The sequence below is a fragment of the Salmo salar genome, chromosome ssa03, assembly GCF_905237065.1.
Source record: "Salmo salar chromosome ssa03, Ssal_v3.1, whole genome shotgun sequence".
Lineage (NCBI taxonomy): Eukaryota > Metazoa > Chordata > Actinopteri > Salmoniformes > Salmonidae > Salmo > Salmo salar.
In genome coordinates, this window is record NC_059444.1 from 72376854 (window position 1) to 72394258 (window position 17405).

The following is a 17405-nucleotide window of genomic DNA, read 5'->3' on the forward strand; positions in this document are numbered from 1 at the left end:
CAACTGTTGTCACCTTCTCACCAAGCTGCTTGGCGATGGTCTTGTAGCCCATTCCAGCCTTGTGTAGGTCTACAATCTTGTCCCTGACATCCTTGGAGCGCTCTTTGGTCTTGGCCATGGTGGAGAGTTTGGAATCTGATTGATTGATTGCTTCTGTGGACAGGTGTCTTTTATACAGGTAACGAGCTGAGATTAGGAGCACTCCTTTTAAGAGTGTGCTCCTAATCTCAGCTCGTTACCTGTATAAAAGACAACTGGGAGCCAGAAATCTTTCTGATTGAGAGGGGGTCAAATACTTATTTCATTAAAATGCAAATCAATTTATAACATTTTTGACATGTGTTTTTCTGGATTTTTTGTTGTTATTCTGTCTCTCACTGTTCAAATAAACCTACCATTAAAATTATAGACTGATCATTTCTTTGTCAGTGGGCAAACGTACAAAATCAGCAGGGGATCAAATACTTTTTTCCCTCACTGTATATATAGGTCCAGTGTGTGTAGGCTACTGTATACGTACATAATACACAAGGCTTGCACGCACACACACCTACTTCACACACAGTGATTAATAAACAAACACACACAGAATGAGGCTGGATGATACATATCCTTTATTTCCATGATCATTGCTTCAGCCACACCATCTCCCACACGTTCACCTACATCATCTTCCTCTTCACCCTCCTCCCCCTAGTTCTCTGGCTGAAACAAGCATCCTGACTGAATGTCTCACTTCTGTTCAAATGTCTATTTATCTGTTTAACCCATATAAAAAGTAAACTTCTGAAGAAATTATATTTTTAAAAAAGATTCAAAAATTAAATCAGGAATAACTATTTAATGAAGATTTACAGGATAACCAATGTTATTTATCATCATTGTTTTGATTACAGAGATAACGATTGCTAGGTCTCCATTTTCGTCATTAGTAGTATTAATATCAAGTTCATTGTCAGGTTTTGCTTAAAGCATCACTTGTTTAATTTTCATTGCATCAAGTTGACATCATTCATGTTAATATAAGCATGCACACACGTTTCCCCATGTCCATTCAGAACTGCACTAACACTGAGAGAGACAGAGGAGAGAGGAGTCCTACACACAGAGAGAGCGGGCAAGATGTGGGGAAAGGGGAGTTTTCAGGAAATAGAGCGGGAGAACCAGCAATCAAAGAGAGCGAGAGAGAGAGTGCAAGAGAGCGAGAGAGAGCGAGGCAGGCAGGCATAGAAAGAGATAAAGGGGCAAGAGAAAGGTATATTTAGAGTGAGCGAGAGAGAGACAGAGAGAGAGCGAGAGAGACAGGTATAGAAAGAGATAAAGGGGCAAGAACAAGGTATATTTAGAGAGAGCGAGAGACAAAGAGAGAAAGGGAGAGACAGGTATAGAAAGGGAAAGGGGAAAGAGAAAGGTATATTTAGAGAGAGACAGAGAGACGTATAGAAAGAGAAAGGGGAAAGAGAAAGGTATATTTAGAGAGAGAGAGACAGAGAGATACAGGTATAGAAAGAGATAAAGGGGAAAGAGAAAGGTATATTTAGAGAGAGAGAGACAGAGAGAGATACAGGTATAGAAAGAGATAAAGGGGAAAGAGAAAGGTATATTTAGAGAGAGACAGAGAGAGACAGGTATAGAAAGAGATAAAGGAGCAAGAGAAAGGTATATTTAGAGAGAGCGAGAGAGAGACAGAGACAGGTATAGAAAGAGAAAGTGGAAAGAGAAAGGTATATTTAGAGAGAGAGACAGAGACAGGTATAGAAAGAGAAAGTGGAAAGAGAAAGGTATATTTAGAGAGAGCGACAGAGAGAGATAAAGGTATAGAAAGAGAAAGGGGAAAGAGAAAGGTATATTTAGAGAGAGAGACAGAGAGAGATAAAGGTATAGAAAGAGATAAAGGGGAAAGAGAAAGGTATATTTAGAGAGAGAGACAGAGAGAGATAAAGGTATAGAAAGAGATAAAGGGGAAAGAGAAAGGTATATTTAGAGAGAGAGACAGAGAGAGACAGGTATAGAAAGAGATAAAGGGGCAAGAGAAAGGTATATTTAGAGAGAGCGAGAGAGGTGGAGGGTAATACTGAGAGCACACTAGCAACCTCCAGTGCTGAGTGAGTACTAACACCACAGTGTTATGGGGCAGAGAATCATGTGGACTGTGAGGGATGGAGACAGAGCCTGGGGATAGGCCAATGGATCAATACTATAGAGGCAGATCAATGACCTCCCAGAACAACCTGAGCTGACATACAGTTCCAGATGGAAAACTTCTGGCTATGATATGGGATATACGGCTTTAATCTGTGTACATACCAAGCATACCAGTAAGCATCCCTGCACTTCCTTGGCCTGAAGTTGTAATAGTAACTGCATCCCCCTGAATGTGTTTAAGGGGAAATGGCAGCCATAGCATTAGTAGTGCTAACTGTTAGTTGAGGTTATAGTAGCAGAAGTGGTGGTAGACATGGTTCTCTCATGGCAGTAGCCACATGGTGCTTAAAGAGGAAGTGCAGAGCGTAAACAGGGGGTCGTCGTATTTCACTAAAGATAAAGGACATGGTTCCTCCTCTCTGTCTCCCTGTTTGGAGGGACTGCTAGGGGACATAAAGGAGTCATTACTCAGCCCCAAAATTCTACCTCAAGTAATCAAAACGTATCTAACATCACGGTGCCAACTGGTTTCCCCTCAGACACAGTACACATTTACTAAAAGAAGTACACAACCAACACAGTTACTTAGATCAGGCAGGGGGCACCTTTGAGTGACTGACAGCTGATCTGGGAAACAACACAGACAATACACTCTAATCTCTGTGAGAGTCCGACTGTTCATCAGGGATCATAAGTATCCCACTCCCCACCTAGTGCAATGGGTCCTACACAAAAATGGTTCCTCTAAGACACACAGGACAGAAGACACATTTTGTTCAAAGACAGGAGTTTCAGTCTGTGGATGCTAGGAATGGTGTGGGGCCGCGAGGACAGGTAGAAGATAGGGATGGCATGAGCACAGAAACGTGTCACACAGAAGGTCACAGTGACACACACACAGAGCATACACACAGATACAAAACACACACACACAAACACAGAAATACACACAAATCAAAGCAACACAAATGTGTGTGTCCTTCTAACATTGTCGTCCAGTCGGAGACATGATGGACTGCAGACAATTTTTATCTTTTCAAATTAAATAATGTCTTTCCGAAAAACAAAATCTTGGAATGATAGAAAAATTCGATATAATGGTGAAATCCTTCCTTGTGGGATACATTTCCAGTAAGTGCACTCCAAGCTGAGCAGGTCCGTCCTCATCACAGTTCCCCTGTAGAGTCCTCTGGGATAAAGTCTGCCAGTATGTCCAAACAGTGGAACACTATTCCTGTAACATCCCAAGGCGCTCAAATAGTTCAGGTCTTCAAGTACTCACGGTCACATCCTTAGTGGATCGTAAAAAAAATGGTATGGATAAATTCCTTTCTGGATGATTATATTACACAAACCCCCAAAACCAAACAAATAGAAAAATAAAAGCAAATTCATATTAATGAGCACCATGAAGAAGGTGACAAAATAATGAGGCGAAGGGACACATTTCAAGGTTACGTAACATGCTTCAGCAGATGGGTTCATCCACATTTCTCCCTACCCTGACATCAATAATAACGACCGGCAAAGGTTCCTTCCTCCAGCTAAAAGAAGCCAGAAAAGCCCAGATCCAGAGGGTAGGCCCAAACCAGGCCCCAAGAATGGACTAGACTCGAGTCTCCACAACTGATGTTTGTTCTGCTGAAAACACTACATGGATGTTTCCTAACTCCTACACTTGTATACTAATGGCCTAAAGTAAAGCATTGACACGGTTTGTCTTTTGAAGTCCACACAGTGCAGAAACCTTAGGCCCAGGTTTGATTGGAGGGAGAAATGTGCATCATCACACTCCACCTGGATGAATTACTGGCACTAACCTGAAGCACTGTGTGTGTGTGTGTGTGTGTGTGTGTGTGTGTGTCTCAGCGTTCTAAGGGTTGCTTGTATAGAATGTAGAATCTGTTCCCTGTGCTTTGTTGCGACAGGACAGGAGTTGGAATATTCAGCAGTAGCAGTAGAACAGCAGTAGCAGTCGATGTGTCTCCTTATCTCTCTTTGTTTGATGGAGAGAATTATTCACAGATGAGCAGAAAGAAAGGAAAGTCTGGAACTGGAAAGATGATAATAACCTGGGGAGAAAAGGAGAAAGAGAGAGAGAGAGAGAGAGAGATAAAGTAGGAGAGACAGTGCGGGTGAGAAGATACATAAACAGAGAACAGAGCCTTAGAGTACAGTAAGTCAGGGGTCGGGTACATAACATCTAGATGGTACAGATACTCTTGCCTCACAGCTCGTTAATCTAACAGCCTCTGAGTCTCAGCTGGATCACATTCACCAAGGTTATAATCACAAAGCTGTGGTTATATAGGTCCCTCCACAGAAAGCTATGGAATATTGAACAATTGTGTGTCAGGATTGGGGTCCACTTCAATAAAGGCAATGCAGGAAATCAATTCAATCTAATTCATGAAGCAGAAATTGCCCGGCCTTTGTAATGACGATGTTTTCTAAATCCTACAACTAATTTGTCTGAATTGAAATGGAAAGGACTCCAACACTGGTCCTGGTACTGCATGTGAAAGCATTGAACCAAGAGTTCTACTCACAGTTCTACTCAGAGTGAGGACTGTCCACCACGATGTGAGGCTTGGGAGAGGCTGCGGGACTCTTTGACACAAATGAGGCCACAAGTTTTTCCTGGAAAAATATATTAAAGCAGAGTTAGTATCACCAACACAGACACTGTAAATGTATGGTAAAATAGATATTTCATTACTAATAAAAATATGGTGAGTGGATGAATAGACAGACTAACTGTTGTACAGTATGTATCAAGCATCTCAGAGTAGGAGTGCTGATCTAGGATCAGGTCCCCCCTGTCCGTGTCATCTTATTCAATGTGATCTAAAAGGAAAAACTGATCAGCACTCCTACTCTGAGATGCTTGATACATACGGCCCCCAGACTACTGTATATATGTGTGGTTACTTACAACGAATGAATAGAAAAACAAAGACTAGTTAGAACAGGGGAAAAGAAGGCCAAGTTCAATTACATACATGATGTAGGAAAATAGAATGAGAGCACAGGCCTGCACAAAAAAAGCACTGTAGTCACACACGCCAAACACGCACACACACTCAACGGTACACAGACACACACACACACACACATCACATCATGCACATAATTACCTCGACGAGCTGGTGCCAATGGTCTATGGGTTTGCGGGGGTTGGCCAGCATGGCTGTCCAGTGCTCCCTCCCAGGACCCTCAGCGTCACTGCCCACACGACACATTCCAATGACCTCATTATGACCAATACTGACCAACCGACAGCCAGGTACACACAGAGAGAGCGAGAGAGAGAGCGAGAGAGAGAGACTGTGACGAACAGGCAAAGTAGGCCTCATTTATCAGCCTTGAGTGCTGGGAAAATGAATGCGGCCACAGAGGTTGGATATTCAATAGTGAGCGCACAATATACAGAGACTGTTAAAGGTTTCAATACCAATGGAGAGCACATTCATATCATACACAAACACACGCATGCATGCACACACACAAACAAGCATCGAACTATAGAGATGCTATAACCTGGGTTTTAAATGCATAAAAGATAACACACACACACACAGAACTATAGAGATACTATAACCTTCAACATGGGTTTAATAATAGATAAAGAAAACACAAACACACACCAGCCAGGCGATGGTGTGATGATGGAGGGTGTGAGTGCCAGACAGAGAAACACTGGCATGGTTACACAGTGTCTCACCACCAGACACTATTTCCATTAGCATTAGCATAAATCATGTTTATTCATGAGGAGCCCATCCTCATGTAAAACAGGAGGCGTCCGCCTGGAGTCTGACTCACAGGGACAATCAGCTACGTGTTCAACAGACCACTGCTACACACCAACCAAATAACAACGTATATCAATGGTACAGACCCACATAGTACTAACTACACACCAACCAAATAACGTCTATCAATGTTATAGACTGACCCATGCTAGTACACAACAACCAAATAACAACATCTATTAAAGTAACTGTCCAGTGAAAATCACACTTTTCAAAGTTCATATTCTGCTAATTCATACCCAAATAATTGTGTTTATTCATCCTGTACTCGTATTAGTGGCCAAAGCATGAATTGGAGATAAAAACACCTCAAACTTGTATCTCATAAAGACCGTTTCTGTCACAGCTGTCTTCAGGAATGGACCAAGGCGCAGCGGGAATGTGGATACTCATAGTTTAATTCAAAAAAAGACTAAAGCATCCACGGTGAAAAACAATAAGCAAGACAGCAGTTTTACAGGCTATACAAACGCAGTGCAAAAACAACTACCCACAACCCCAAAGAAAAACACACACTCCTATATAGGACTCCCAATCAAAGGCAACTCAACACACCTGCCTTCAATTGGGAGTCCAATCACCCACACAACATTTAACTAACACAAACCCCCTGCCACATCCTGACCAAGACTAACACAAATACGCCCTCTGCTGGTCAGGACGTGACAGTACCCCCCCCTCAAGGTGCAGACCCCGGACTGCACCTAAAAAAAGAAAACACAAAAAAATCCCCAATACCCCAACAAAACCAATAAACAATAACCCCTAAACAATAAGGGAGGGAAGGGAGGGTGGCTGCCGTCATCGACGGCACTGTGCTACACCCTCCCTCCCCAACCCACCTATCCTGGAGGTGGCTCAGGTGCAGGACGTGGACCTCGCTGCACTGGGCAGACGGGCCACTCGGGCTGACCCTGGCAGACGGACCACTCGGGCTGGGCCGGAGGACAGGCGGGCCACTCGGGCTGGGCCGGAGGACAGGCGGGCCACTCGGGCTGGGCCGGACGACAGGCGGGCCACTCGGGCAGCTCCGGGCAGTCGGGCCACTCTTGACTGGCGGGCAGCTCTGGTGACTCTTGACTGGCGGGCAGCTCTGGTGACTCTTGACTGGCGGGCAGCTCTGGTGACTCTTGACTGGCGGGCAGCTCTGGTGACTCTTGACTGGCGAGGCTGGGCTGACGCACTAGACGCCTGATGCGTGGGGCTGGTACTGGACGTGCCAGCCTGGAGACACGCACCTCCATGCTAGTGCGTATGGCGGGAAACACCGGACCGTAGAGGCGCACTGGCGGTCTTGAGTGCAGGGTTGGCATCACCCCTTCCGGCTCGATGCCTACTTCGCCCTGGCACATGCGGGGCGCTGGTACTGTGCCTACCGGCCTGAAAATCCCAGGCCTCACCACAGCCCCAACCCCAAAGCACGGGACCTGTCCAGTCTGCCCTACAAGGGTACGGGGAGCTGGCCTGGGGCTCCAATCTCGCCCGAGGACAGGCGGGCCACTCGGGCTGGGCCGGAGGACAGGCGGGCCACTCGGGCTGGGCCGGAGGACAGGCGGGCCACTCTGGCAGCTCCGGGCAGTCGGGCCACTCTGGCAGCTCCGGGCAGTCGGGCCACTCTTGACTGGCGGGCAGCTCTGGTGACTCTTGACTGGCGGGCAGCTCTGGTGACTCTTGACTGGCGGGCAGCTCTGGTGACTCTTGACTGGCGAGGCTGGGCTGACGCACTAGACGCCTGATGCGTGGGGCTGGTACTGGACGTGCCAGCCTGGAGACACGCACCTCCATGCTAGTGCGTATGGCGGGAAACACCGGACCGTAGAGGCGCACTGGCGGTCTTGAGTGCAGGGTTGGCATCACCCCTTCCGGCTCGATGCCTACTTCGCCCTGGCACATGCGGGCGCTGGTACTGTGCCTACCGGCCTGAAAATCCCAGGCCTCACCACAGCCCCAACCCCAAAGCACGGGACCTGTCCAGTCTGCCCTACAAGGGTACGGGGAGCTGGCCTGAGGCTCCAATCTCGCCCCGCCAAACAGCCCTTGTGCCCCCCCAAAAAAAATTATTGGGGCTGCCTCTCGGGTTCCCTTAGCTCCCTTAACTTGTCCTCCCAGAATCTTCGCTCATCCTGCCAAGTCCATCCATCCACGCTGTTCCCCTGTGGCTTCCTCCTCTTCCGCTGCTTGGTCCTTTTGTGGTGGGCAGTTCTGTCACAGCTGTCTTCAGGAATGGACCAAGGCGCAGCGGGAATGTGGATACTCATAGTTTAATTCAAAAAGGACTAAAGCATCCACGGTGAAAAACAATAAGCAAGACAGCAACAGTTTTACAGGCTATACAAACGCAGTGCAAAAACAACTACCCACAACCCCAAAGAAAAACACACACTCCTATATAGGACTCCCAATCAAAGGCAACTCAACACACCTGCCTTCAATTGGGAGTCCAATCACCCACACAACATTTAACTAACACAAACCCCCTGCCACATCCTGACCAAGACTAACACAATTCCGCCCTCTGCTGGTCAGGACGTGACAGTTTCAAAAATGCTTGCTATTTCCTCATAGAGTATGGTGTCATAGTCCTGAAGAGGATGAGCTGGCAAATCAGCGGTCTAGAGGATGATATTTTTAACGACCGGTATACGCCCACACCATTCTGTTGTTGGGGTACGCCCACACTATTCCAACACAGAAAAGCTTCTTAACATACATCATTTAAAAACAATTGGAAGGAAAACTTTTCACTCATATTGTAAGAAATAATAGGTCATATTTAACATTGGACAGTTATTTTAAGGTAACAGAATGACCCATCCTACTACACACCAACATCTATCAACGTAATAGACCCACACAGTGCTAACTACACACCAACCAAATAATAACCACCATCAACATACGTTACACATGATCCAGTACTAACTACACACCAACCAAATAATAACCACCATCAACATACGTTACACATGATCCAGTACTAACTACACACCAACCAAATAATAACCACCATCAACATACGTTACACATGATCCAGTGCTAACTACACACCAACCAAATAATAACCACCATCAACATACGTTACACATGATCCAGTGCTAACTACACACCAACCAAATAATAACCACCATCAACATACGTTACACATGATCCAGTACTAACTACACACCAACCAAATAATAACCACCATCAACATACGTTACACATGATCCAGTACTAACTACACACCAACCAAATAATAACCACCATCAACATACGTTACACATGATCCAGTACTAACTACACACCAACCAAATAATAACCACCATCAACATACGTTACACATGATCCAGTACTAACTACACACCAACCAAATAACAATGTCTATCAACTTAACAGAGTGCTAACTACAAGGTTATTATTGTTTATATTCCTATTAGTTTTAAGATTTTTATTTGAAATTCAGTTTTGTTTCAGTTAGTTTTCAGATCTACTTTACCTTGTTTTTTATTTCGTTTACTTTTTATAAAAACATGCATATAGCTTTTGTGTTTTTTGGAATGTCACTTCTTGCCACTGTGGGGCAGTAATGCATAAGGTGAAGGGTCAGGTTATAGGTTAGGTTAGGTTTAAAGGTAGACTCAGGGAGATGACGTAGATGCACAAAGTAAACAGTAGTGGTGGGTCAATTAGACTGCAGTAGACTGCAAGTTTCTGCAGTTGCTCTTCACCAACTTCATCCTGCAGTCATCACCTGCATTGTCAACCAATCATTAGTTTAGCTTGAAAACCATGTTCGATTTTTGCCCCCAAAAAACATAATTCATGATGGTTTTTATTTTATTTAGTTTTGGAGGCAGTACAGTTTTAATTTTTCAAACGGGTTTGTTAATTATTTTAATTAAATTGACTTAATGGTTTTGAGTGATGACCTCTTTAAGGAATACCTGGGATAGGATAAAGTAATCCTTCTAACCCCCCCTTAAAAGATTTAGATGCACTATTGTAAAGTGGTTGTTCCACTGGATATTATAAGGTGAATGCACCAATTTGTAAGTCGCTCTGGATAAGAGCGTCTGCTAAATGACTTAAATGTAAATGTAAATTAGTCATCATTAGTTTTTGTTTTAGTTTCAGTTTACTATAATAACCTTGCTACACACCATAAAAAAACAACTACCAACAACAGGCATACCCTTATCTAACAATTAACAACAGACATACCCTTATCTAACAATTAACAACAGACATACCCTTATCTAACAATTAACAACAGACATACCCTTATCTAACAATTAACAACAGACATACCCTTATCTAACAATTAACAACAGATATACCCTTATCTAACAATTAACAACAGCAGCCATCCAAATAAATAGTCAGTATTATAATGGTATCAATTACATCCACATCCCACACAAACTTATAAAACTCCCATTGTCCAGTAATAAAGTAATAACAGCCCAGGTCTGTTCTTACCAGTCATAGTCCATGACAGCGATGATGATGGACACCCTGTCGATGTCCTCATGAGGGATGTCAAAGACCAGAGCCTCGTTGTAGGTGGGGTTCAAAGTATTCTTCTTAATGGATGTCTTCCTCTTCTTTAGCCTGCGGCCGTCACATATCAGAGAAGCCTTCACGTACGGGTCTGAGAGAAGGAGAAAGAGGGAGGGAGAGGGAGGGAGGGAGAGAGAAAAAGAGAGAGAGAAAGAAATAGAGGAAGAGAATGGAAGAAAGAGAAAGAGAGGGACAAAGATATGAGACAAACCTTGAGCAGGCTATTAACAAATTATACTCCCACGTCCAGGCATCTGTCTTTAACACATAAAAGACATACAAATCAAGGCCCCTTGGACGAGGCGGATTAAGGCCAATTACCACAGAATACAAACTGCCGCTCTAGTCCGTTGTAGCACTTACAGAACACTGAGAGTTGCCATTTGATTTTATGGTAGATTTTCTTATACCTTTGTTAGGCATTCTAATAATCTCCTAATCATAAAAGCAATAATAACGGTGTGGCCTCATAATTTAGCGTGTCATTTCATCAGTATAGTAACTGTTACCGTGGTAATGCAGGATCATCACATCCTCACAGGCAGGATTAATAACTCAATTACTTTAGTTAGGCGTTCATTCATTAAATGATCATCAGCTACCTAAGTCCCAGCCATCAATCAGGCCAGGACATGATTGTGTTTAAAGCGTTTGGTTGGTTGTTGGCTGCGGTTTTTAGCACTCCAACGTTTATGATTTTTGCTATTTGCTTGTGTTTCCAACATTGCCACAAAACAGATTTTTGACACTTCATTGTGTTTGGAACAGTTTAACAGTATTTATTTGGGAAATATTTACAGAGTGTAACATATCAATATTCAAATATTCATGAATTCAGTCAATTGATGTGTTTGCTCCATCTGTTTATGCAGGCCTAATTGCATTCAAATAATAGTTGAAATACAAAATGTATGATGTGAGTCTTGTCAGGCTGTTTCTAACAGAAGAGACAACCCCCAGTGCTGTGATCAGTGTGCTGCGGTCAGTGTGCTGCTGTCAGTGTGCTGTTGTCAGTGTGCTGTTGTCAGTGTGCTGCGGTCAGTGCGCTGCGGTCAGTGTGCTGCGGTCAGTGTGCTGCGGTCAGTGTGCTGCGGTCAGTGTACTGCGGTCAGTGTGCTGCGGTCAGTGTGCTGCGGTCAGTGTGCTGCGGTCAGTGAGCTGCGGTCAGTGTGCTGCGGTCAGTGTGCTGCGGTCAGTGTGCTGCGGTCAGTGTGCTGCGGTCAGTGTGCTGCGGTCAGTGTGCTGCGGTCAGTGTGCTGCGGTCAGTGTGCTGCGGTCAGTGTGCTGCGGTCAGTGAGCTGCGCTCAGTGTGCTGCGGGCAGTGTGCTGCGGTCAGTGTGCTGCGGTCAGTGTGCTGCGGTCAGTGTGCTGCGGTCAGTGTGCTGCGGTCAGTGAACTGCGGTCAGTGTACTGCAGTCAGTGTGCTGCGGTCAGTGTGCTGCGGTCAGTGTGCTGCGGTCAGTGTGCTGCGGTCAGTGTACTGCGGTCAGTAGGTAAGTCACCTGAGAAGCCGGTGAGGTCCATGGCTTTGAGGTTGGTGGCCTTGATGACGGTGGCGGTGAGCCGACCTGCCGTGGGCAGGTAACACAGAGAGAAATTCAGCTCCCCCAGGTCAGCCTTCTCCTGTACAACACACACACACACACACAGAGGTCAGAGGTCAGGGTTCAAACAGGGATCCCAGCAAACGTGTGGTAAACACTCAGCCAGTAATACCCAAAGAGCTACAGGCTGAGAGCAGGGTCTGTAAAAGAGACCACCATCTTGCATTTGGTTTGCTAATGAAGCAGGCATCATTGATAATTGCCACAGAGACATGACAGGTGTCACAATCTAAACGGGCAGCATATTCAAACTGAAGGCAACTGTCATCACAGTACATTAATGAAATGTCAATCTTTCAATGTCCCCAAGAAGATAAAAGTTAAATTGCGCTAGATCTAAAGGCTATTTAAACACTCTCCCCTGCTTCCTCCTAACTCGGCACAGCCAGTGGTCATGGTGGTGGCATAGTGACATAGCAGTGGCATTATAGTGGCATAGGGGTGGCATTATAGTGACATAGCGGCGGCATTATAGTGGCATGGCGGTGGCATTATAGTGGCGGCATTATAGTGGCATAGCAGTGGCATTATAGTGGCATAGCGGCGGCATTATAGTGGCATAGCGGCGGCATTATAGTGGCATAGCGGCGGCATTATAGTGGCATGGCGGCGGCATTATAGTGGCATAGCGGTGGCATTATAGCGGCATAGCAGTGGCATTATAGTGGCATAGCAGTGGCATTATAGTGGCATAGCGGTGGCATTATAGTGGCATAGCAGTGGCATTATAGTGGCATAGCAGTGGCATTATTGTGGCATATGGTGGCATGTGGAGGCATAAGGTGGCATAGTGGCGGCATTATAGTGGCATAGAAGTGGCATTATAGTGGCATAGTGGCGGCATTATAGTGGCATAGAAGTGGCATTATAGTGGCATAGAAGTGGCATTATAGTGGCATAGCGGCGGCAATATAGTGGCATAGCGGTGGCATTATAGTGGCGGCATTATAGTGGCATAGCAGTGGCATTATAGTGGCATAGCGGCGGCATAGTGGTGGTATAGTGGTGGCATTATAATGGCATAGTGGTGGCATTATAGTGGCATAGTGGTGGTATAGTGGTGGCATTATAGTGGCATAGTGGTGGTATAGTGGTGGCATTAAAGTGGCATAGTGGTGGCATTATAGTGGCATAGTGGTGGCATTATAGTGACATTATAGTTGCGTAGTGGTGGCATTATAGTGGCATAGTGGTGGTATAGTGGTGGCATTATAGAGACATAGTGGTGGCATTATAGTGGCACAGTGGTGGTATAGTGTTGGCATTATAGAGGCATAGTGGTGGCATTATAGTGGCATAGTGGTGGCATTATAGTGGCGGCATTATAGAGGCATAGTGGTGGTATTATAGTGGCGGCATTATAGAGGCATAGTGGTGGCATTATAGTGGCATAGTGGTGGCATTATAGTGGCATAGTGGTGGTATAGTGGTGGCATTATAGTGTCATAGTGGTGGCATTATAGTGGCATAGTGGTGGCATTATAGTGGCATATCGGTGGCATAGTGGTGGTATTGTGGTAGCATTATAGTGGCATAGTGTTGGCATTATAGTGGCATAGTGGTGGCATTATAGTGGCATATTGGTGGCATAGTGGTGGTATAGTGGTGACATTATAGTGGCATAATGGTGGTATAGTAGTGGCATAGTGGTGGTATAGTGGTGGCATTATAGTGGCATTATAGTGGCATAGTGGTGGCATTATAGTGGCATAGCGGTGGCATTATTGTGGCATAGTGGTGGCATAGTGGTGGCATTATAGTGGCATATTGGTGGTATAGTGGTAGCATTATAGTGGCATATTGGTGGTATAGTGGTGGCATTATAGTGGCATAGTGGTGGTATAGTGGTGGTATTATAGTGGCATAGTGGTGGCATTATAGTGGCATAGTGGTAGTATAGTGGTGGCATTATAGTGGCATAGTGGTGGCATTATAGTGGCATAGTGGTGGTATAGTGGTGGCATTATAGTGGCATAGTGGTGGCATTATAGTGGCATAGTGGTGGTATAGTGGTGGCATTATAATGGCATAGTGGTGGCATTATAGTGGCATAGTGGTGGTATAGTGGTGGCATTATAATGGCATAGTGGTGGCATTATAGTGGCATAGTGGTGGTATAGTGGTGGCATTATAGTGGCAAAGTGGTGGTATAGTGGTGGCATTATAATGGCATAGTGGTGGCATTATAGTGGCATAGTGGTGGTATAGTGGTGGCATTATAGTGGCATAGTGGTGGCATTATAATGGCATAGTGGTGGCATTATAGTGGCATATTGGTGGTATAGTGGTGGCATTATAGTGGCATAGTGGTGGTATAGTGGTGGCATTATAGTGGCATAGTGGTGCTATAGTGGTGACATTAAAGTGGCATAGTGGTGGTATAGTGGTGGCATTATAGTGGCATAGTGGTGGCATTATAGTGACATTATAGTGGCATAGTGGTGGCATTATAGTGGCATAGTGGTGGTATAGTGGTGGCATTATAGTGGCATAGTGGTGGTATTATAGTGACATTATAGTGGCATAGTGGTGGCATTATAGTGGCATAGTGGTGGTATAGTGGTGGCATTATAGTGGCATAGTGGTGGTATAGTGGTGGCATTATAGTGGCATAGTGGTGGCATTATAGTGGCATAGTGGTGGTATAGTGGTGGCATTATAGTGGCATAGTGGTGGTATAGTGGTGGCATTATAGTGGCATAGTGGTGGAATATTGGTGGCATTATAGTGGCATAGTGGTGGTATAGTGGTGGCATTATAGTGGCATAGTGGTGCTATAGTGGTGACATTAAAGTGGCATAGTGGTGGCATTATAGTGGCATAGTGGTGGCATTATAGTGACATTATAGTGGCATAGTGGTGGCATTATAGTGGCATAGTGGTGGCATTATAGAGACATAGTGGTGGCATTATAGTGGCATAGTGGTGGTATAGTGTTGGCATCATAGTGGCATAGTGGTGGCATTATAGTGGCGGCATTATAGAGGCATAGTGGTGGTATTATAGTGGCGGCATTATAGAGGCATAGTGGTGGCATTATAGTGGCATAGTGGTGGCATTATAGTGGCATAGTGGTGGTATAGTGGTGGTATTGTGGTAGCATTATAGTGGCATAGTGTTGGCATTATAGTGGCATAGTGGTGGCATTATAGCGGCATAGTGGTGGCATTATAGTGACATAGTGGTGATATTATAGTGGTATAGTGGTGTCATCATGGTAACATAGTGGTGGCATTGCGTTGGCATTATGATGTCAGGCATGGGCTCTCTCTCACCGCAGTGCCCTCCACGATGTCCCTCCAGACAGGCTTTTCCCCTGTGCCCTCGCTGAAGTCCAGAAGGTTGTCCACAACCACCTGGCCAATCAGGTCGTGTCTGGAGAAGCGGTCAAAGTCGTAGACAGAGAAGTGTAGCTTCCGGGAGTGCAGCTCTGCCAGGGGGACACCGAACTGGAACGTCTCGTTGAAGATAGGGTTTAGGGTCTTTCTGTGGACCTGTGGGAGAGAGGAGAGGGGGGAATTGAGGAGGGAGAGCGGGATAGAGGTAAAGAGGTGTAGGGGGGAGAAAGGGGAAGGAGAGGGAGAGGGAGAGAGGGGGGGAGAGGGAGAGAGAGAACAAGAGTCAACAAGAGAGTATGCTAGACAGCCTAACATATTTATTCAGATTAGGTTGAACAAAATATCAGCTAATTCCAATGTGTAAGGGAGGAGACTATGCATTTATAAATTATAATAAATTACTGACAATAATTTAGAATAAAATCCCAACTTGAGAAACGGCAATGAAACTCCGCACAAATCTCTCGTGGTAATGCATACACAAATCTCTCGTGGTAATGCATACACAAATCTCTCGTGGTAATGCATACACAAATCTCTCGTGGTAATGCATACACAAATCTCTCGTGGTAATGCATACACAAATCTCTCGTGGTAATGCATACACAAATCTCTTGTGGTAATGCATACACAAATCTCTTGTGGTAATGCATACACAAATCTCTCGTGGTAATGCATACACAAATCTCTCGTGGTAATGCATACACAAATCTCTCGTGGTAATGCATACACAAATCTCTTGTGGTAATGCATACACAAATCTCTGGGTGACATCAATGGATGATTCACACAGAACTCCAAGTAATGCCTGAACACATTTCTCAATTGGCATCAGAGTGAAACTACACGTTTGTCAGGTTAGTATTTTACTGTGCCTTCAAACTGGACTGAAAACTAGCCCCATTTGTGTGAAAACTGACAAGTGTAATAAATGACAGCCTGATCCCAGATCTGTTTGCACTCTTCCAAGGTATTTATGGTCATTGGCAAGACAGCACAAACAGATCTGGGATCAGGCTTGATAAATGTGTTACCTTGGTCTGGAACTTCTTCTTCCTGTCTGGCAGTAGGTAGATCTTGACGTAGGGGTCTGAGAAGCCGTTGGCGTCCTTGGCAGCCAGGTCTACAGCCTTCAGGATCTTCACCACTAGCTGCTCTGTACTGCAGAAGGGGACACACATATACAATCTATGTTAGACTCACCGTCTGGGACAACACACACACACAACACAATCTATATGTCAAACTTAACTGGGCAGACATAGGGCTACAGAGTAGATAGAGACAGTGGAGTGGTTAGGAGAGTATGTTGTATCTATGGAGTGGGTCGATGGGGATCCATTGAGGTCTAGGATGAAGCAACCCTTGACACTGATTTAAGGGTTTACTCCCTACTAATGGAGAATTTGAGGAAGGTTGATCTGTGAATGAGAGCAACTTCTACAAGTAGCATAATCCATTGCTACAAAGCTACAGATTGGCTCCAGCAGTTCCAGTGAGAGAAGCCAAGCCATTAATACTCCTCATAGTAGGCTATTCCACTGTGTTATGGTCAGTCTGGGTCACACACGCCCGCACACACACATACACAGTCTTGCACATATACACACACACGCGCGAAGACGTCCGTCTAAACCGCCTACGTCCAGTGGTCTGTCTGCAGAACTACTGATGAGGGATTTAATTAAGAGAGTGAAGATGGCTGGCAGGCCTTTAATCAGACCTCATTATACCCTGTCTTTCTGCGTTAACGAGCGTGTCACCACTTCATTACGGGCCTTTAGGAGCACAGCGTGAACTCTGGGGAAGAGAGCACCATCAGGCTATAGCCAATAGCAGCTCAGATAAACACACTGTTTAATCATCTGGCCCAATCAGGACTGAGATAAGCCTGTTGACGACACGATTGCATCCAATCAGGTTTCATGTTTATCTTGCAATCACGTCCAATTAAGGAAATCAGG

General features: G+C 45.1%; 1 protein-coding gene across 2 annotated transcripts in view; it reads right to left on the bottom strand.

Moving 5' to 3' along the window:
• Positions 1-591: 591 nt before the first annotated feature.
• Positions 592-17405, bottom strand: part of LOC106601510 (synaptotagmin III) — a 52039-nt gene continuing 35225 nt past the window's right edge. For both annotated transcript variants that reach the window (XM_045715301.1, XM_045715302.1), the window contains exons 7-13: positions 16476-16602; positions 15379-15597; positions 12002-12122; positions 10419-10590; positions 5283-5412; positions 4695-4785; positions 592-4217 (exon numbers count right to left, since the gene is read on the bottom strand). In XM_045715301.1, coding sequence (XP_045571257.1) covers positions 4699-4785; positions 5283-5412; positions 10419-10590; positions 12002-12122; positions 15379-15597; positions 16476-16602 — 856 coding nt within the window. In that variant the 3' untranslated portion in view covers positions 592-4217; positions 4695-4698. The remainder of the gene's footprint in view (positions 4218-4694; positions 4786-5282; positions 5413-10418; positions 10591-12001; positions 12123-15378; positions 15598-16475; positions 16603-17405) is intronic.